At 33.9% G+C, this 21,493-nt stretch overlaps 4 protein-coding genes across 4 annotated transcripts; 3 read left to right on the top strand and 1 right to left on the bottom strand.

The window, feature by feature from the left end:
• Positions 1-2,156: 2,156 nt before the first annotated feature.
• Positions 2,157-2,777, top strand: LOC130821726 (disease resistance protein RGA2-like). The gene has a single exon (XM_057687515.1). The coding sequence runs from the start codon at positions 2,157-2,159 to the stop codon at positions 2,775-2,777; it is 621 nt and encodes a 206-aa protein (XP_057543498.1).
• Positions 2,778-4,477: 1,700 nt separating this feature from the next.
• Positions 4,478-7,484, bottom strand: LOC130821725 (uncharacterized). Its single transcript, XM_057687513.1, has 3 exons — positions 6,369-7,484; positions 5,075-5,941; positions 4,478-4,936 (listed from the first exon to the last, which is right to left on the bottom strand). Exons 1-3 carry the CDS (start codon positions 7,482-7,484, stop codon positions 4,478-4,480), a joined length of 2,442 nt encoding a protein of 813 aa, XP_057543496.1.
• Positions 7,485-8,557: 1,073 nt separating this feature from the next.
• On the top strand, positions 8,558-9,923 carry LOC130821724 (disease resistance protein RGA2-like). Its single transcript, XM_057687512.1, has 2 exons — positions 8,558-9,656; positions 9,796-9,923. The coding sequence occupies exons 1-2, from the start codon at positions 8,558-8,560 to the stop codon at positions 9,921-9,923; spliced, it is 1,227 nt and encodes a 408-aa protein (XP_057543495.1).
• A 3,114-nt stretch (positions 9,924-13,037) lies between these two features.
• LOC130821073 (uncharacterized) lies at positions 13,038-14,422 on the top strand. Its single transcript, XM_057686686.1, has 2 exons — positions 13,038-13,263; positions 13,970-14,422. The coding sequence occupies exons 1-2, from the start codon at positions 13,206-13,208 to the stop codon at positions 14,224-14,226; spliced, it is 315 nt and encodes a 104-aa protein (XP_057542669.1). The 5' UTR covers positions 13,038-13,205; the 3' UTR covers positions 14,227-14,422.
• The last annotated feature ends 7,071 nt before the right edge of the window (positions 14,423-21,493 follow it).

The raw sequence follows: 21,493 nt of genomic DNA, 5'->3' as shown, positions 1-21,493 counted from the left end.
GTCCAGAGTTTTAAGGAAACAAAATATTGGGTTAAAAGTCAAATTCAAAGTCGCATTCCCTTCAGGGTCGGAGTCGGGTCGGAGTGTCGAATTTTTAATAAGGTCCAACTCTGGTCCGTCTCTAACTCGGATTCGGATCGTGAAGTCGGAGTTGGAGTCGGATAACCTTTTCCTCGAACTCGAATCGGATTATTTTCCTCGGATCGAATCGGACTAGGGTCGGATTCGGACTGAATTATCATCCCTAACAACAAGAGATAAACAAGAAGAAACAAAACGAAAACGGATCCAATGATCGATCTGCTCGATCTTATGGATCAATTTAGAGCTTTCAATACTTCTTTTGGTTTATATAGCGAATTCCATGAGGTTAAGAATAGAGTAGGTAAAATTGTGCAGTTTTTGGAAAGAGCATTGAAGACATTGGAAAGCATGGGTGGTCTTGGGGCTTTAGACAAACATGTTGAAGATAGCCTCATACTTGGATTACATCATATCGCCATGAATTCACCACCGAAACTCAAGTGGAGGAACATGGATTAGAGTTTCGCCGAGTTAATTACACAAGAATACAAACGATCCATTTAATTAAGTTGTTACAAGAAAATCGCAGAAGAAGACGAATTTTCCATCCAAGTACGTTGTATCGAACCCTAATTATTTAGTCTCAAAATGATATAGGTATAGTCAAAATATTACTGTTAGAAAATTGAAAAAATTAGAAAAATATTTGCAAAAACTTCACGCCAAAAACTACCTAAAATAAATCTTTTTGTCAAAAATTACTTTAAAATATTTATTTATTTGTCAAAAGATACTTACTAACCAAAATGTTGTTATTTCGGTTAGTTTTTTAAATTAAAAAAAGAAAATAATAAGAAAGAAACCCACTGTTCCCAAAACCATTTTTCCCAAATCATAGCAATTCAGTCCGAATTCGACTCTAGTCCGACTCGATCCGAGGAAAATAATCCGATTCGAGTCCGAGGAAAAGGTTATCCGACTCCAACTCCGACTTCACGATCCGAATCCGAGTTAGAGACGGACCGGAGTTGGACCTTATTAAAAATCCGATACTCCGACCCGACTCCGATCCCGAAGGAAATCCGACTTTGAATTTGACTTTTAACCCAATATTTTGTTTCCTTTAAAACTCTAGACGTGACTAATTCAAGCTCTCTCTCATACTAATTGTAATTTTCGATTTTGAAAAACTACTTGGTAATTTTATTTGATCAATCAATCAAAATACGACAAATCAGATCAAGAGAAATAAAATACGTCAAATCAAAATGCGAGAATATTTTGTTAAATTGTAGTATTAGGAATATTTCTCATGTTAAACTTGAATTCAAAGTACATATTTTTTTGTTAAATTGTATTTAAAAAATTATATTTTGTTAACTTCGTATGCTTTAAATCATTAGTACAATATCACAACGATAAAGTTTGATAATAATCCGACTCTGTTGGAGGTCCGAGAGTCCGAGTCGGGGCAAACTTGGAGTATGCAGATTCCGAGTGGAGGTGAACTGAAAAAAAAAAGTTCGACTAAAATCCGGAGCAAAGTCGGAGTATGTATAATCCGAGCCGAGTCCGACCTATTGCCATCCCTAAATCATACACAAACATATAGTTATAAGTTATAACTTTTGGTTTCGAATGGTAAAAAACGTACTGTTCTTCATCTTTAAACCAAGCCATGAACGCCATTTTTTTTTGAAAAAGCTACTGGATTTTGCACATGTGGTATTTTCGAAACCTATAGTTATTGTGTTGAATCTGATTTTGAAGGCTTGATTTTCGAACACCACAAAAGCAATTTTTTTTGAAAGCTTGATTCGAACTGCAGTTGAACTTTGTAAAGAAGATTTTCGCAGTTTTTTAATGGTGAAGTATTTTCCAAACTTAGGGTTCTTTTTTGTTGAATGGGAAAGATGATGAGAGGGCTGCTGCTTCATTTATTGGAGTTCTTTATTGGCCACGTGACTTGCACATGAAAAACTAACGGAATAAACAACGGTTCTGTTAGTAGGTATTTTTTGACAAACAAATTAAATTTTTTAGGTATTTTTTTGACAAAGAAAAAAATTATTCTAGGATACTTTTTCATAAAAGTGAGGTTTTTTTTAATCATTTTTTGAATCAATATGGTTATGGTGACTTATGAGTTGCTACAGCTTATTGATTTGATTTATTTGTCTTTGTTTTTAGATCGAAAAAACAATATTGGTGACGGTTACATCAAAGATTTGGCTAGAGAAGTGCTCCAATATTTACCTGAATTTTCAGATCCTGAGCATGAGGCACACTGTTTAGTTCAAAAGCATGAACAGATTGACAGAAGCCGTGAAAGAGAAGAGATAGTTCGTTTATTAGAAGATCAAGACACCAGCAATCCTGGCCCTGTGTCAATTGTTCCTGTTCTTGGTATGGCTGGCTTTGGTAAAACATCTCTTTCAATGCTTGTCTATCATGACATAAGAAATCGAAAGAGTTTTGATTGTCAAATTTGGATTGACGTCTCTGAAACCCATAGTAATAATTTGTTGCAGATAGTTGAGAATGGCCTTATCAAGAAGACTGTATCTTCTTTTAGTTTGCAGAAAAATTTTCAAGACCAAAAATACTTAATCATTTTAGATGATTTGTCTCTACTTGATCCTAGGAAATGGGTTGATTTATTTGAACCTTCGTTGTCTGCTTCTGTTAACTGTAAACATGGTAGCAAAATACTCTTCACTTATAGGTGCACATTGAAGAATAAAGAAAACTAATTTTAGGGTTAAAGGAATACTGTTTTGTATTAATTTTCTTTATAATTACAACCCTAATTTATACAAAGTTTATGAACTAATTGAGAAAATACAAAACTTGAGAAACCAGAAATTCCTTTAATACATTGCACTATTATGAGTAACTAAATCAGAAGATTATTCCCAAATCAGAAAATATATTTTCCCAAATCAGAGAAATATATTTCCACACTCCCCCTCAAGTTAGGCTATGGGATTTCCAATACCTAATTTGGATAAAGTAGTTTCGAAAACTTCAACTGAGACGGCTTTTGTGAGAATGTCAGCTAACTGATCTTCTGATCTTATGTGAGGGATGCTAATGATTTCCTTCTCCAATTTTTCTTTTATGAAGTGTCTGTCAACTTCCACATGCTTTGTTCGATCGTGTTGGACTGGATTTTCTGAGATATCAATAGCTGCTTTATTATCGCAGAATATCTTGCAAGCTTCTGTTGGTGGAAAGTCGAGTTCGCATAAGAGTTTTCTTAGCCATAGGATCTCTGTTATTCCTTTTGCTAACCCTCTAAACTCTGCTTCTGCACTTGACAATGCGACTACCTTTTGTTTCTTACTTCTCCAAGTCACCAAGTTCCCCCCTATAAGGGTAAAGTATCCAGATGTAGATTTCCTGCTGTCTCGATCACCTGCCCAATAAGCATCTGTGTAAGCTATGAGATCAAGATGATGATTTTTCTCAAAGAAGACTCCCCTATCACTAGTGCCTTTCAAATATCTCAGAATTCTCATAACTGCTTCCATGTGTGGCATCTGTGGTAAGTGCATGAATCGACTCACAACTCCAACGGCGTATGATATGTCTGGTTTAGTGTGAGATAGATAGATCAATTTGCCCACCAGTTTTTGATACTTCTCCCTGTCAGCTGGTTCTCCTCCAGGAGTCGTCTGGAGTTTATGATTAGTTGCGATTGGTGTCTCTGCTGGTTTGCAGTCAATCATCCCTACTTCTGCTAACAAATCTAAGATGTATTTCTTTTGATTAATGAAAATTCCCTTCTTGGATCGGAAAACTTCTATACCAAGAAAGTACTTTAAATTTCCCAAGTCCTTCATCTAGAACTCCATGAAAAGCCTCTTCTTAAGCTCTTTTATCTCCCTTTCATTGTTCCCCGTTATAATTATATCATCTACATAAATTATAAGACATGTGATCTGCCCACCTTCTTTCTTTAGGAATAGGGTATGGTCGGAATGGCTTTGTTCATACCCAAATTTCTTCATTGCTGCGGTAAACCTGCCAAACCAAGCTCTTGGAGACTGTGTCAAGCCATACAATGCCCTTTTAAGTTTACATCCTTCCCCCGGGGCAAATTCATCTGTAAAGCCTGGTGGAGCATGCATATACACTTCTTCTTCAATCTCCCCATGTAGAAAAGCATTTTTTACATCAAACTGATAGAGGGGCCAATCTTCATTAGCAGCTATGGAGAATATGACCCTGATGGTGTCTATCTTAGCAACTAGGGAGAAGGTTTCAGAGTAATCAATGCCATAAGTTTGTGTATATCCCTTTGCTACAAGCCGAGCTTTGTATCTCTCAATAGTTCCATCTGCATGATACTTTATTGTGAAAACCCATTTGCAGCCTACTGGTTTCTTTCCTCTAGGTATCATGCACTTGTCCCATGTGCTATTTTTCTTTAAAGCCGAGATCTCATCTATCATTGCCTTTTTCCACCTCGAATCTTGGAGAGCTTCTTCAGTATTCTTGGGCGGGGATTTTGAGTATAGGCTGGTTTGAAATGCCACAGCTGTTTGTGCCAAGTTACTAGTTTCTCGGTTATAGGATATCGAGATCTTTGTGATTCAAACTCTGGATCATACCTCCTTGGAGGAACACCTCTCTTGCTCCTTGGGGGTAATTCATATCTGCAGGGTGAGTTAACAATACCAGATATATCATCATTTACTTGGGGTTCAGATTCAATTAATACCTCTTGAGACTCACAGGCAACTTCTTGATCATTGGATGCTTCAGACAAGGTAGGGAAAGTCTGAGGAGAAAGTAATACTATGTTTTCCGTAGCAATGTCTGTGGGATTACCTACTTGCTCTTTAGGGTTCAGATCATCAATTACAGAATATGTTAGCCAGCTCAAGTCATCACAGACAGTCTCCCCCTAAGGACGAGGCTGGGAGTAAAAATAGGAATGTTCAAAGAAATCACAATCCATTGTAGTATACATCTTGTTCTGTGTTGGATCAAAGCAGCGGCATCCCTTTTGATTTGTACCATAGCCCAATAATATACACTTTACAGCCCGGGGTTCAAGCTTGGTTCGAGCAGGTTTGGGCAAATGAACATACACAACACACTCAAAAATGCGAGGAAGTAAGGAGTGAAAAGATGGGATAGTAGTATGGTTACGAAGGACTTCTAGAGGGGTTCTGAACTGAAGAATTTTTGAGGGTAGTCGGTTGGTGAGATAAGTAGCAGAAGCAATAGCTTCAGGCCAAAAATAAGGTGGGACATGGGCTTCAAACATAAGGGCTCGACCTATTTCAAGTAGAGTACGGTTCTTTCTTTCTGCTATGCCGTTCTGTTGGGGTGTATGAGGGCAAGAGGTTTGATGAATAAGACCATGGGTAGTAAAGAAATTTTCCATTTGTTTATTCATATATTCCCCCCCATTGTCTGATCGAAGGATTTTAGGCTTAGCATGAAATTGTGTGACAATCAAATTATAGAACTTAACAAAGACATCAAAAACTTCAGATTTGTTTTTCAAAAAATATATCCAACACATTCTAGTACAATCATCAATAAAAGAAACAAAATATGAATAGCTATGTTTTCTAAACTCAGGTGCAGGACCCCAAACGTCAGAATGTATCAAAACAAAAGGTTCACTGCTATGATTAAAACTAGGAGAATAAGAATGCTTATGACTTTTTGCAAGAACACAAGCTTCGCAGTCCAAATCCACAGTACTTTTAGCTAATGATGGAAAAAGACGTTTTAGATACCCTAAGGATGGATGTCCAAGACGTCGATGCCAAGTCCATAATTGATGATCAGGGAACCCACGAGCAAGCAAAGTGTGACCCGTTTGAATCGCCTCGTCCACATAGTATAAACCATCTTTTTCAGTACCATGACCAATAATCGTCCCTGTCTGAGCATCCTGCACAATACAACCAGATGAAGACATAAGTACAGTACAATTTAACTCCCGGGTCAACTGACTAATAGATAATAACTTATGAGATAAGCTGGGAATTAAAAGACAATTGTTAATTTTGAGAGAGGGAGAAATTGTAACGGGTCCAGATTGATCTACACTCACACACTCCCCATTAGCGGTCTGAATATAGGTGCGGGTTTTTTATTTGTGGATAAGAGGTCATTAGGATCAAAAGTCATAGTGTCGGTAGCCCCGCAATCAAATATCCATTTGGAAGAAAAACAAGGTTTACAAAGGAGACCATGTTTTTGAGGGTTGAGAATGTTTTTGGGTATTTGGGAAATGGGTTTTAAATTGGGCCGGGGGTTTTTGGGCTTAGGGTTTGTGGTGGGAATAAAAGAGTGAGAGGGGGGGGAGTTTTGTGTGCCGGTTTATTTTCAGATCTTTCTCCCTTTTCTCTTTCCTCTGGTCCGTCTTCTCCTTTTCCCTTTTTCTGTTCACCTGTGTTGCCATGGGTGACTTCTTTGTCGTGGGTTGGTTCATCAGTGACCATGTCTTTGATGTGGAGGGCACCAGTGACCATGTTAGCCTTGCCGCCGGTTTGTTTTGACTGAGCCTTGGTGGCGGTTTTCCGTTGCCGGTGCTCCTCCCACCACTCCGGGTAGCCGATTAACTTAAAACACCCTTCCTTTGTATGTCTACTTCCTCCACAGTAACTACACTTCAGGTAAGCCTTGTCCTCCATGTCACGCCGGAATGAAACGTTTGACCGGTGGTGTTTGACGGCCAACCCACTCCCAATTTCTGAGGGATTTTTTCCCGATGATGAAGCGTGAATCATAATACCACGCCGTGAAATTTCGCGCCTGATTGCGGCATAAGCCATGTCTACTGTTGGGAGTGGGTCAAGATTCAGTAAGTCCCTTTTTTCTTTGTCAAAAGTTTCATTAATTCCGGCCAAGAATTGGAAGAGGTGTTGTTTTTGGATGAATGTGTTAAAAATGGTAATGTCTTCAGCGTGTATCATCGGATTTGGTTGTCTTCGATCTATCTCCTTCCATATTGTGGTTAGCTTCCCATAATAAATCTCTAATGGATCTTGGTTTTGTTTGATATTATTTGCTTGTGAACGCAGATCAAATATCTGAAGTTCATCCCTTCCACTGCACAATAAGACCTCGATCCCCTTCCATAGGTCTTTTGCAATCGTATAATCTAGGAATTGATTTATTAATTCAGTGTCTATGTTTGAGATTATCCATGATAGGACTATTGAGTCCTTTTGCTTCCAATTTGTGTAGTTAGGATCTGAAGTGTTGGGAGGGTCGTCAATGATGTAGCTGAGACGACCCCTGCTTTCTAATGCTATCTGCATCATTTTACACCATGTTGTGTAATTTTGGTAGTTTAATTTTTCAGCTAATTTCAAATCTGGAGAAATAGTTTCAAGGGTTGTGTTTGGTTTTTGCATCTGTTGAAACAGTCTGAACATGTGTTCCATCTGTTCCATAGTTATGATTTGGTTTGGATTTGTTTCCGCCATTGTTACAGGTAAGTTTTAAGGGTAAAGGATGATGCTGAACAAAGGTTAATCCCAGATTAAACCTTACAGCTCTGATACCATGAAAAATAAAGAAAACTAATTTTAGGGTTAAAGGAATACTGTTTTGTATTAATTTTCTTTATAATTACAACCCTAATTTATACAAAGTTCATGAACTAATTGAGGAAATACAAAACTTAAGAAACCAGAAATTCCTTTAATACATTGTACTATTATGAGTAACTAAATCAGAAGATTATTCCCAAATCAGAAAATATATTTTCCCAAATCAGAGAAATATATTTCCACACACATCACTAGAGCCCAACCTCTTCCTCTCACTGCCAATTGCTAAAGGTACACCATTTCTTTTACATCTTCCTTGCTGGAATGAGCGGCAAGATTTTTTTATGAACATAGCATTCCATGGAGAAAAAGAAAAGGATAGAAATCCCTGTTTAGTAGACATTGGTCTTGAGATTTTTAATAACATTTCTGATGATCAACATGCCATACGAAATATAGCTCTTATCCTTTCTTCTGATCCTACCCTAAAGAAGTGGCAATACTTCAATGATATCCTGGTCCGAGGTGCAGAAAATCCTCTTGAATCTGTTAGATTAGTTGACAAATTAATGAGGCAGCTGACTTTTTATTCATTGCTTCCATTTGACTACAAATTCAATGATCAGGTAGAACTACTACAATTGTGGGAAGTTCAGAATGATTTTAATGAAGGAAAAAGAACTTTTGATGAATTTTTTCAGTAACTTCTTTGGTGGGGATATTTCTTAGAAGATATCAAGAGAGGTAAAACCAATTATCACATGGCCCAGGTCTCCATGCATGAAGTTCTAAAATATCTTGTAAGAGATGACTGTCGTTTACTGTATAAACCTACAGAGGAAGTTGATCATAAACAAATTCAACACGTGAGCTTCATTGTGGACTCCTCTTGGGAAGCTCCACCATGGCTTCATTATGTCGTAGAATTGAAGTCTCTCCTTTTTATTCTAGGGAAATCTAGCTGATTTATTAATATTCCCAAAATCAACGAAATTCTAGAGAATAATATGGTTTTAAAAGTTTTAGATCTAGCCGTTGTTAATTGTAGAAGTTGTTTGCTTTCCGTAGGAAAACTCAGGAGCTTAACGTACATCAAACATGGTCCTTGTTTTGAATCTCTTCCTGCATGTCTCACAAATCTTTTATCCTTGCAAACTATAGACCTACGACATTCTGGGGTTCAACACTTACCAGAAAACTTTTACACATTGAGTAAATCTTTAAGGCACTTGTATGTCGGAGATAAGTTGATTGATTTACCACCTAGGTTTGGGGAATTTTTAGAACTGCAAACATTAGATGTTTTTATTGTAGGAAAAAACAATGAGTTAAGCACATTGTTTCGTCTTGCCAAACTCGGTGGGAAACTGAAGATCCGCTATCAAATAGATCGCAAGAAACGAGTGATACCTAAAATTGTTCAAATGTTAGTAGCTTTGGAGCTAGATGTCTTGTCATTAATGTGGTCGTCTTCGAATTCAGAACCATTTGGTAGTATTGACCCAAAGAAAGAGGTTGTGGAGACTGAGTTCTTGCAACCACCTCCTACAGTCAAGAACTTGGTAGTTCAAGGTTGGAACAAATTGAGTTTTCCGGAATGGACCATGAACCAATTCCCATCCTTGCTCAATAACCTTATATCCTTGCATATAACAGATTGCACTAGCTGCCAGTGTTTGCCATCGTTTAGTACTATCCTCAATTTTGAGTATCTTGAGATTTGGGGCCTTGATGCCTTGGAGTGGATAGAGAGTTGTGGCAATAATGTTGATGTTTCTTCTTCTGTGAAAGCATTCTTCTCTTCCCTTAAATATCTCAAGGTGGCTAATTTACCGCGATTAAAAAGGTGGGAAGAATCGAATGTACAAGATGCACCCCAAAAGATATTCAAGTTTCTTTCAGAAATAAGGATAAGTGGTCGTCCAAATCTTATGTCAATACCTTCTGCTCCAAGCCTTGAGACTCTGGAAGCAAGTAACATTCATGCTGAGCTTCTTAAACAACTTTTGGATGGCCAAAAATCAGTCTTGTCTTCCACGCTGAAGGAGCTGCACATCAACTCGGTTCATGAACTAGAATCGCTCTCAATCAATGTCTTCCTTACAAGTGCTGACTATTAAAAAATGCAAAGAGTTGATCAATGTAGTTTCTGAATCTTCAACCCGTCTCAGACGCATCAAAATTCAAGACTGCAGCAGATTGAAATCTCTATGGCATGTATTGCACAAACTCTCTTTTCTTGAAGAACTTAAGACTGAGAATTGTGAAGAGCTGGATTGTAAGGCATTGACGGATGTTGATCAAGAAATCATTGGTACTTCAGGAGCTACTTGGAAAGGCCTCGAGAAGTTTTACTTGTTGAAACTGACTTAACATTTCCAAATGGGAGACTCTGCCAAGGGGTCTCAACTGTTTTGCTACACTTCAGAAGCTTTCTCTGAATTGGTACTAGAAGTTAAGGTTCCTCCCTGAGTCAATTGGGCACTTAACACAGCTTCAATGGCTTGCCATTCGACATTTTCCGAATTTGGTGAAACTCCCTGAATCACTTGGTCAGCTTTCTTCTTTACAATATATGGACATTCAAAATTGTCCCAGATTGAAACAGCTTCCAGAATCATATTATAATCTCATGTCTTTGCAACAACTGGAGATTATAGGCTGTCTTGAACTTAAGAGAAGATATCAGCAGCCGAATGGAAAATATTGGCCTCTTATCAAGGACATTCCTAATCTCATGTCTTTACAATATATTTGGACAATAAATTAGGAGAAAAGTAAAGAAGGGGAGTGAAAGAGAGGGAAAAGACTTTATTATTTGTATAGGAAGAAAGGGGAGAGGAAAGAAATCTTTAAAAAAATTTCGCAAGAGAAATTCTGAGTTCCTTTCCTTTAAATCATATTCCTTTCTTTTTGTTATCCAAACAATAAAAATTTCATCCTTTAAATTCTTTCTCCTTTTTTTTTCCTTTATTCCTTTTCATCCAAACAAGACCTTATATATAGATATTATGTAAAATATGTAGTATATTTATAAAGTTCTACTTGTACATAGCATGACTTTTTGTTCACTAGGTTTCATCAAGTTTTAGTGTGGCATACATACATTTTCTGTTATCAGAATGATTGGTCATTTGTAAAGGATTGGGCTGGCATGTGTTTTGATTTCTAAGTTTGAGCGAATTAAGTTTTATTTGATTTTTTTGACCTCTTTATTTGTTATTACTAATAGAGAATAAAGTTTTACTATTGAACATGCAAACATTTATTTTGAAAATTACTCTTAATTCAAATTTAGTTTTTAATTTTTAATAAAATAATATTTTTTTTCATATGTGGAACGTGAAGTCATATAAACATTCCCACACGAAATGAATAAGATAATAGTAAAAGTTGTTCAATATATATATATATATATATATATATATAAAATTAAAATTAACCGAATTTAAAATATTATATTAAAACAGCCGAATAAATACCTTATTATAAGGTGCAATAAATCTCTTGTTACATGTTTGGTGTTCCTTGTTCAATAAACGTCTGCTACGCCACGAGCAGCACATTAGATAGACGTTGACTTACTTGAGCAGTTGACTGCATGCCGCGTTCATGCTCGTGGTATTCAGGTATTCACATGATGAAACATATAATAATACTCCCTTTTATTCGTCTCATTTATTTTTTATACTCTATTTAATGCACTTATTTAATTTTTAATATATCTAATTATATATAATTAAAAATCATGAAAAGTTAATATGAATAATCCTTGCATCGAGACGAATCAAACAAGTTTCCACTTGACTATGTTTTAACTTATAGATTAATAATAAAATACAAATTAAGAGTAAGAGACAAATAGTTACCAAAAAATAAATGACATATTCATGGTGAATAGGAGGGAGTATTATTTTATTTATTTTTAAGTCATTGTATTTTATTATTCTAGGGATTCTCTTTTAAGTGTGGTATTAAGTACCTTGTTCACATTTTAAAAAAAGTATGTTTTCTTTTTTTTTCCACTAAAAATTTCGTATTTTCGATGAATGAATTTTATATAAGCTTTTTAATGGATATACTAGTAAAGATAAAACATTTCATGTGATAATTGTCAAATTTGTCTTCAAATTTGTCAATATATTTTTTTTCTAAAAGATAAAGTGGATTAATTAAAAGGAAGGCAAAGAGTATATATTATGCTCTATAAGTAATATAAAGATAGAATTTTTAGATATTAATGTAAATATCAGGTTTTAAAATTTTATAGCGTAAAGCTAAATTATTTAAAAAAATTTTAATGTAATATTTAGATTGTACTACTGAATTAGAAGTTTTCATATGGTTAGGTTTTTTCAAATTTTGGTCCAGTACTATTTAAATATAGTCAAACTAAAAAAAAGACTTAAAAAAAATTAATATTCCGATTTAGTTATTTATATGACAGTGGTTAGAGAAAATTCAAAATTCATTAATATTTGCAAATGACAATGATAGAGGTTAGAAAAAAATTAGACCTATTTTTCACAAATTCTTTTACCTAAATTTCGACTAATTAAAATAATATAAATCAATTTTGACATATCACTGAGTTAATAGAGTTGAAAGTAATTAAGGGCGTGGTTTAGTGAAATTGAGAACAAAAATATAAATAATTATAATAGAGAGTAAGAAGTAACGCACAATAAATTTACTTTAAACTTGGATAAGTTTGTACAAAACTCTAATTGGAGTTGCTTGCTTGCATAGCAAATGAGCAAGCCTTGGAAGATACCGAAAATTAAAAATTTACTTAATTTCTAGATTCAATATGAAACATTAACACATTTCAACCCAAATCAATTGCACTCCTATAATCAACTTGGTATAGGGGCGGGTTTTTGCTATATTATGACACAAATTCTTGGAGACCGTCTCTCATTGGGTCAATCCATTTTATATTTTTTTAAGATATTATAAGTAGACATTTAAGATATTGAAAGCAAGCATGAAGGATACGGTAAGTAAGCATTAAGGATAATGAAAATAGGCATTAAAAAATACGATAAATAAGCATCAATCTTTAATGAGTTGGGGATTAAAATACGTCTTTTAAAGAAACAGTTTCTCAAGAGACTAGCTGATATTATAATTGGAGCTACTTAATTTATATTGACAATTTAATTTCAGATTGGGATTAAGCAATTTAATTTTTGACAAATCTAGTAACACCTATAAAGTACCAACACAACTATAATTTATCAACAAAGTCAAGTCTTATGAGGCTAAGTAGTACAACTTTGAAAAAATCAAATCTTGCTTGATAATAACTTACTAGGGAAACTAAAAAGTACACACAATATTATATATTACATATATTAAGCGGCAAACCGTTTATTAATTGATCACATGGACAAAACTTAAGAAGCAAAAAGTCATATAACTTCCCCTTTATAAATAAAAATATTAGTTATGTAATTATTTTAGTACCATATTAGTTTGGATTTTATTTCAGATAAAAAAAAATTATTTTAAAAAAATTATAATTTATAAATTTAATTCTTCTCCGTCGTCTTTCTTAAATTAAAAAAATACTAATTCTTAACCGTCCAATTTATTAAAAAACTATTTATATGAGTGCAGAATAATTCTAACCCACGTCAAAAACACACAACCATGGCTAAAGTTTTCTTCAGTTTTGCTGTTTTTGTGTTCCTCTTCATCCTCATCAATGGTATGTCTCCTTTTTCTCTCATCAACATAGTGAATTTGATTTTTTTTTTTTCCTTAATAATTTGTTCTCCCTTTAAAAGTATGTTTGAATAATATTTATGAAGAAAAAAAAGTGTATTTTTCTAAGATCTTTATAAGGTTGGAAGGATTTGTTTGTTTTAATTCACTTTCTTCCTCTTTCGCTATCCAATCCAAGTTTCTTTCTCTCTTTTTATTTTTTTTTCATCCAAACATGTATAGTAAAGTGTTTGAAAATTACTGCTCAATATATATGTTTCCCTGATTATTTAGGAGTTTTATAAATATGAATTAGATTATTAACATATACAATTTAAGGGTCCTCTTGTAAAATTTGGGGGTCTTTGTGCTATTTTTTTATTTGTTTCTTAATTACTCGATTTATATTTGTACAAAATAATATACCCGTGATTTCATTACTTAGAATAAAACATTGGGGATTTTGTGTTGTAAACGACTTTACGCATGCTAATAAACTGCTATAATAAGTCCTTTACATAGAAATCTTTGCAAGAAAAAACATAGATATTATGTTTTTAGATAAATTTTCGGTCTCTTATGATATTTGATAAGGGTACGATATATCGTCTTTCATTGTTCTTTACATTCTGAATTCTGATTATAGTTACTATGAAAAGGATATATCGATGATGATGATGGAATTGTGTGATTATATACTTGTTATGTAGGTATGATGTGGAATGGCATGACAGGAGTAGAAGCAATAAGGCATAAAGAAGAGAAGAATGACAAAAAGATGATGATGGTGCAAAAGAAGCACAAACACATAAATTGTAGCAGTAATATATATTGTGATCCATTTGGCCCAAAAATAGATTTGAGATGTAAAGATTCACAAGAATGTCAAGAAAGATGTAATCAATTTGATGGAGTTTTTTTATGTTCTGTTCAACACGGTTACTGCAAATGTCAAACAGACACTTGATTACTCATCTACCGTTGACCTTCTTCCTGCTCCCTTCTCTTTAAATATTGTACCTATTACTTATATTTATATGTAATTTCATACTTATAAATTTTTTATAATGTACGGATTTTTATATTATTAAAGTGATAATGTGTTTGAGTTAACTGAGGTATAACTTATAGTATTATATATCACATATTTTAGTGTGAGGCGTTTTCTATATATGTATTCAATAGCACAACTAATTTAACTATTAGTATATAAATTCTTAGTCTTCAAATCGTCTTCTAAAAGACAGATTCTCATAAGAATAGCTCTTATTTTATTTAACTTTTAAGTATAATTTAAGTTATGTATGCACTCAACTCATATAAAATAGTATAGTTAATGTGCACAACTAACAAAGTTTTCCATAATGAGTAACTTTGAATTACAACACAGTCAATTTGAATATTTCACTCTAATACAAAAAGACTAGAAATTACCTCAAGCAAAAAGGTCATAACAATCGAAATTCAAATAATTTCTCTTATAAGAAAGTTAACCCACACAAAATAGTATTAGTACAAGTTATACATAAATGATCAAAATAACATACTCCCTCCCATTTACTTTATATATCACATTTGGTTTTTCAACACTATCATTAATCACTTTTATTATGTGTTTTATTTTTAATCTATAAGTTAAAACATAGTGAAGTGGAATCTTTTTTTTTTTTTAAATTACAAAGAAGGCTAAAAACTAAGAAGACGGAACAACATCAACAAGATCCGAAATCCAAGTCGGCCCTCCCACGGGCCAAATCATATTACAAAAACTAGAAGCACTCCATCTAGCAAGCCGATGAGCTACCTTGTTAGCTTCCCGATAGCAAAATACAAAAGAAGCCTGCACGAAACCAAGAGAAACGGCAAAAATATTATCGATAAGGACTTGATTATGAGCAGCCAAGGAAATCTTTGCATTCAAAGCCTCGACCACCATCTTAGCATCCCCTTCAAAAACACACCTCCTCTATCCGAAAGAGATAGCCAACTGCATTGCCCAAAGGAAGCCATCAATTTCAGCCCGCTCCACCCCGATGAAAGGCCAAACAGACCTTGAAGAAGCCTTGAGAACCTTCCCGTCAGAATTCCGAGCAACCAAACCCAAGCCAACACGATCCACATTGATATCAACAGGCGCATCCACATTAAGTTTGACCACATCGATCAATGGGGGTTGCCATTTAACATTCCCCCTCTTACTACTCCGCCCCTTGCAAGAATTAGCCTTCTCATATTCCACCAGCAAGTCTCGAGCTCTGGCAAAATACACATCAGGGTGAACCGTCACTTTCTCAAAACAAATCTCATTCCGCAAATTTGCCAAGCACACATGCCAACTAGCTCCAAACTAACCGACAGCTTTGAGCCCAGAACAGCAGCAAACCATTCCTTGAAAGAATGAATGTGGCTCTCCATAGGAATATCAGGGATCTTCTGCCACACCTTCTGAGCCCCCAGACAATTCCTAAGCACGTGCAAATTATCTTCGACATCACCACACCAAATACAAAGGCCCACATTAGCTATACCCTTATTCCTAAGGTTTTCACCATGGGGTAGAATATCACTAACAGCCCTCCATAGGAAAATTCTTGCTTTGGGAGGGATCTTAAGATTCCAAACAGCTCTCCAAATGGGATCTGGACTAGAGAAACAATATGCTAACTCGCAATTAGACTGAGCTATTCCTTATGCATCTCGAACCCGAAACAAACCATCCGAACTAGCAGCCCACCGCAGACTATCCACACCATTAAAGACAGCGATCAGGGTATTAAGGATCGGAATAACATCAATAGGGAGCAAAAGGTTTGAGATGAAATCCTTTCGCTAAAATCGTGTGTCAAGATCAATAAGGTTTGAGAAGACCCTCTACATGGAGATATAAGCTTCCCAAAACCAGGACCAGCGAGCCACACGTCTTTCCATACACGAATAGATTTTCTATCCCCGATACTCCATTTAGAACCAGCCATCAATATATATTTCGAACTCCAGATACTCCTCCATGCAAAACTAGGGTTAAGACCAACCTTAGAGTCCCATAAAGAATTATGAGGGTAATATTTAGCTTGAAGCGACTTAGCCAAAAGAGAATTAGGAAAACAGTGTTGTCTCTAAAATTGTTTTGCTAGCAAAGCCAAGTTAAAATTTTCAAGATCCCTAAAACCCAGGCCACCTTCGCACTTTGACCGACAAACCTTTCGCCAAGCCTTCCAAGGAATACCACGTTCAAAATTAGAAGTACCCCACCAAAAGTTACGAATAATGCTAGTCACCTCATTACAAAAAGAAATCAAGAGTTTAAAGCAACTCATCGCATAGGTAGGGATAGATTGAGCAACAGCTTTAATGAGCTCTTCCTTGCCTACATTGGACAAAAGTGTCTCTTTCCAGCCCTGGAGCTTTTTCCAAATACGATCTCGAAGGTTGGCAAAAGAAAATCTTTTGGATCTCAGAAAAACCGTAGGAAGACCCGAGTATTTATCATGGCTAAGAATCTCCTTAATGTTCAAAGCTCTACTCACGCAACTTCTAATATGGCTCCCTAAGCATTTGTTAAAAAAAACAGCACACTTATTGTAACAGACTCAAAATTCTTAATCTTAATCTTCTGATTAATTATTCTGAATTTTCAATTCAAATTTCTAATCCTTTGGTTATCTATTTCAAATCATCTTAAATTCTTAAACCTTTTTCAATTTTGTAATTTCTTTCAAATATTAAAATTTAAAATATTATTTTGTTTAAAATCTTTTATAAGCACAAAAATATTATTTTATTATTTTATAGTACGAAAAGTAAAATTTTATTATTATTCACGGTTTTGTAAAACGTTACGTTTTAACTTTCTTCCTTAACTAACATTACTACTTATTATTTTAATCTTATAATTTTGATTTAATTATTTTATACATAAAAATGAGTCGTATTTTTATTATTAACATTAAGTATAGTTTAAGCAAAATTTTCTAAGTAAACTACATATTTTCATGGTCAAACTTACCCATTATTTTAAAATATATTCACTTGTACATACTAGAAAGAAAATTTGATGAACCAAAATCCTTTCTATAGTAACCCATGATGTTCATCATTTACACAAGCTATCATCAATTCCTTACACAAGCTAACCTTCTTCTACACTCCAAACTCTTACACATTCACTTACACGCTCCAACTCTTACACATTCACTTACACACTTCAACTCTTACACATTCACTTACACACTCTAAATCACTTACACAAGTTAACCTTCTTCTATACTCCTAACACTCTTTTTCATATAATCTAATGAACTACAAAGTTTTCCAAACTTATAAATACCCCTTTAGCCATGAGATCACTTACACCACCATCATCAAATATTTCTAACATTCTTTCTTATATTTTCACTTCATTAAAATCTTACTATATTAATACCTTTATTATTAGTTGAAAAAAATTCAAGAATATGGAGCTTAGAACACTCTTTATTTAGCTTAAATCATCATCATTATTTTGGGAGTTTGAATTAATTATCTTTAGAGCATTATTATCTATCTTGGAGGGACTTATTTCTTATTATTTTCCTAATTAGTACTAAGTACTAATCCTTGGTATTAGTATGGTATAACTTCTTACCCTACTCTTTTTATGGAATTTTACATTATATTTACTTTATGATATACAAAGTATGAAATATGTTGATATGTTTTAGTGGAAATTAGTTTAATGAAGTTATGATCAAGATTATATTAAGTATGTGTACGCTAAAAGTATTTTTAGTATGTTATTTTAATAATCTTTGAACAAGTTTAGGAAGTTGGGTGCAAAATTATATTCTAGTGATATTAAGTATAATTTATGTTATAAATTAGTGTTAGTATGTTTATGAGTTATGTGTTACATTAGAAATGTTATTATATTTAAGAATTTGTTTTATGTTAGAATTTTTATTAATATGTTTATGGTGGCCTTCAAACTAGTTTATAAGGTAGTAAATTATTTTATGAACGTATTTTACCAAGTATGATTATATTAAGAATATTGTTATTATACTTCATTCTTAGATTTAAGTTAATCCTTAAAGTTATAGTAAATTTCTAAGTTATTGCGTAAAGTTTTTAATTTTTTTAGTTGTTATGTTAATTATTTAAATCTAGGATTTACAATAATAAATTAAATGAAGTTGTTTTTTTAGTGAAAAAGGCCCCAAAATACTCATAGATCATTCGACCATTATCATATTAAAAAGAAAAGGAGCTTGATTTATTTTTTTATTTTTTTATATTATTATAAGCTATTTTGTGATAATATTAAAATACAGTCTTAAAAGTTATTTTTGAGAAAGCTTTATAAGTTATTAAATATTGAACAGATTTTCTTGAATATATGATATTTCATAATTTAAAAAATAACTTTTTTGACATTTAATTACTATTTAGTACAAAATATTTTATTTGCTAACTATTTGACCAAATTTTATATAAAAAGATGTAAAGGTATTTTTAGTAAACTTGCTCTTAAACTATGTGTAAAATATTGATTTTTGTGAAATTATAAGTTTTATTTATTTTATAATAACTAGAATGTTGATTTTTTGCAAACCTAATAAGTTTAATTATTTTTCTAAACTTGAAATATTGATTTTTTGGTGAGCTTGTAGAATTTTGGAAATTTATCCAAATGATGCAATTTTAACTTGAATTTTAATTAGAATATTTGATTTTTTTTTGAAGAGAATAAAGTTTTATTTATTGTAAAGTTGAAAATGTTGATTTTGGGAACTTATTTGAAGAGAAATAGATTTTAGTAGCCTTGTAGAAATTATTAATTTGGAGACTATTGATAGAATATTAAGTTATTAGTGTGAATTTAGCGAACTATAAAAAATAAAGTTATAAATAAAATTTAATGTGTAAAGAATTAATAATGAATGTATAAAGACATAAAGGTTAATTTTACGTTATTATTAAGAATTTTATTAAATAAAAAGAGGTTATCACCTAAGTTGATCAAAGTCAAAGTCAAAGTCAAATTATAGTAATAAAAATGTGATGTACTTGTGTGAATGAATATTGATTGAATGACCCTGATAGTAAGGTAATGTCGAACCATGGATCGGCATGTAAAATCCCGGCGCCCTTATTGGCCGGCACGTAAAATGCGGTGTAAGACAGAGGGTTAGCTACCTATCCTGTAGAGCTCGAGTATAAATTGTATTGGAGGGGTGACGACTCCCACCACAGTTAGGGTTTATGACTACGGTCCTCACCTAACCAGACCCTTACATGTATCAGGTGTCATATTGATGTGCTTTTTGATCAGTGATAAACTTGATTAGTGTTTATGTTATTATGCATGGTACGGTTATGAGTATTAACCAAACTTACTTAAGTATTAAGATTACCGAATTGTATAAGTGGCAGTAACATACTGCTGTCAAGATCGAGAATAGTGTCTTAATGACTTAAAAGTATGTAACAGAAAAAGAATATGGTAAAAGTATACGGTGCTGTCAATTAATTATAAGTTCGTACTTAAATTATTATTTTGTAAATGTAGCGTATAATTTCCGTATTTTGAGCTGGATAGGAAGTTATGCTCGGCATTAAGCGTTGACCGATTCAATCGCCTGTCATCCGTATCATGAATGGCAGCATTTTGCAGGATTAATTCATGTTTCAATTCAGGCCACAACAATTACTATTTATCGAGAACTTAGTTGCTTTTTGTATCTTTATTGATGACTTGACGATGATGTATTTTTTTTCATTTTGAGAAAACAATATTTTTTATCAGATGCAATATTTTAATTTTGTTTTAAACAGTTTCAATTTTTATAAATGAGAGCAGGAAAACCATCGAGACCCCGGAGACTTACGAGGATGCATAGATTAAAGAGCCACAACAACCTCGTCACGAGAAAATGGCCTAGACAAAGAATCGATCATGGCTCTCAGAGACCTGATTATCAATCATATCTAATTGACCCACGGAAATAGGAGGACGGGAAGAAGAAAATAAATCTTCAAAATAATTTATTACAACCTGACACATACCCTCAGGGCTAGTTTGAAGAGTCCCTGTACTATCTTTGAGAACCTTTAACCTGTTCCGCTTTTTCCTAGCCGCCATCTTAGAATGAAAATACGCAGTGTTCTTATCCCCATCTTGTAATACAAAAGGACAACACCGTTGCCAAGCCGACGTTTCAAAATCAAGCCTAATCTTCCTAATATCAGCTTCACCCTGCCGAGGCTCCTCTACAACAGCCGGAGTTTGAACCATTTTTCTCACCCAAACAAGGCGCTTCTTAAGCCACCAAATCCTCTTAGATGAATTAATATAAGCTTCATGACTCGAAGCCTTTAACCTCGCACCACATTCCTCAACCACACGAATCCAGTGGTCTCCATATTTGGCTTTTGACTTTTGCCAACAATTCAGCAAAATGTCAATAAAAGACTCATTGTCAATCCATTTAGCTTCAAAACGAAAAGGTTTATTTTCATTTAAAGAAGAAAGACTCTGCAGACCATCCCTCCGAGTCCTAAGCACAATCGGAAAATCATCTGAATCATCCCAAATAACATTTTCAACAGAAATATTATCAAAAAAGTGCCTCCAAACAGTGTTACCCACACATCTATCCAGTCGTTCTTCAATAAAACCCTCGGATCTTTTATTGCTCCAAGTAAACTTGTAACACTCCGCCCCTAAATCATCAAGATCATTAACCTCCAAACAAGAACGAAAAGCATTTAAAGAATTGAAATCAACTCTAACCCCACCAACCTTTTCCTCAGCAAAAAGAATCTCATTAAATTCACCCCCAATCAACCAAGGAAGAGAGTTATCACCCCCTAACTCGGAAATCAACTCCCAAGTTTTTAATTTACTACTCCCTTTAGGCCAACCATAAATTCCTCACAAGCACCAATCCAATCCATTATTGTCCTTAATGATGGAATCAATAACATGGGGATTTTTAAAACAAACCTTCAGAGATATGTCATCATTCCAAAATATCGCCAAACCACCCGCCTTGCCAACCACCTCCACACAATCGGTATGATGAAACTGTAACTTACATTGAATCTTCTTTATATCAGAAATCACAACCTTAGTCTCACTAAGAAACAAATCTAAGGGGAATACGTACGCACAAGGTCAAAGAGCGACTTAACCGAAGAGAGATTCCCCAACCCTCTACAGTTCCAAAAAATGATCGATATCATTGTTGATCGAG

This window comes from Amaranthus tricolor, chromosome 8 (genome assembly GCF_026212465.1).
Source record: "Amaranthus tricolor cultivar Red isolate AtriRed21 chromosome 8, ASM2621246v1, whole genome shotgun sequence".
Classification (NCBI taxonomy): Eukaryota; Viridiplantae; Streptophyta; class Magnoliopsida; order Caryophyllales; family Amaranthaceae; genus Amaranthus; species Amaranthus tricolor.
This window is presented reverse-complemented; position numbering and strand designations above follow the sequence as displayed.

Excerpts from the sequence above, each read along its gene's own strand:
- LOC130821726 (XM_057687515.1), top strand. The coding sequence starts at position 2,157 with ATGGTGACTTATGAGTTGCTACAGCTTATTGATTTGATTTATTTGTCT.
- LOC130821725 (XM_057687513.1), bottom strand. The coding sequence starts at position 7,484 with ATGGCGGAAACAAATCCAAACCAAATCATAACTATGGAACAGATGGAA. Across the intron at positions 5,942-6,368 it reads AAAGATCTGAAAATAAACCG|GATGCTCAGACAGGGACGAT; the intron begins GCACACAAAACT and ends TGTATTGTGCAG. Across the intron at positions 4,937-5,074 it reads CCAAGCTTGAACCCCGGGCT|GGGGAGACTGTCTGTGATGA; the intron begins GTAAAGTGTATA and ends CCTCGTCCTTAG.
- LOC130821724 (XM_057687512.1), top strand. The coding sequence starts at position 8,558 with ATGGTTTTAAAAGTTTTAGATCTAGCCGTTGTTAATTGTAGAAGTTGT. Across the intron at positions 9,657-9,795 it reads AATCAATGTCTTCCTTACAA|AACTTAAGACTGAGAATTGT; the intron begins GTGCTGACTATT and ends CTTTTCTTGAAG.
- LOC130821073 (XM_057686686.1), top strand. The coding sequence starts at position 13,206 with ATGGCTAAAGTTTTCTTCAGTTTTGCTGTTTTTGTGTTCCTCTTCATC. Across the intron at positions 13,264-13,969 it reads CCTCTTCATCCTCATCAATG|GTATGATGTGGAATGGCATG; the intron begins GTATGTCTCCTT and ends CTTGTTATGTAG.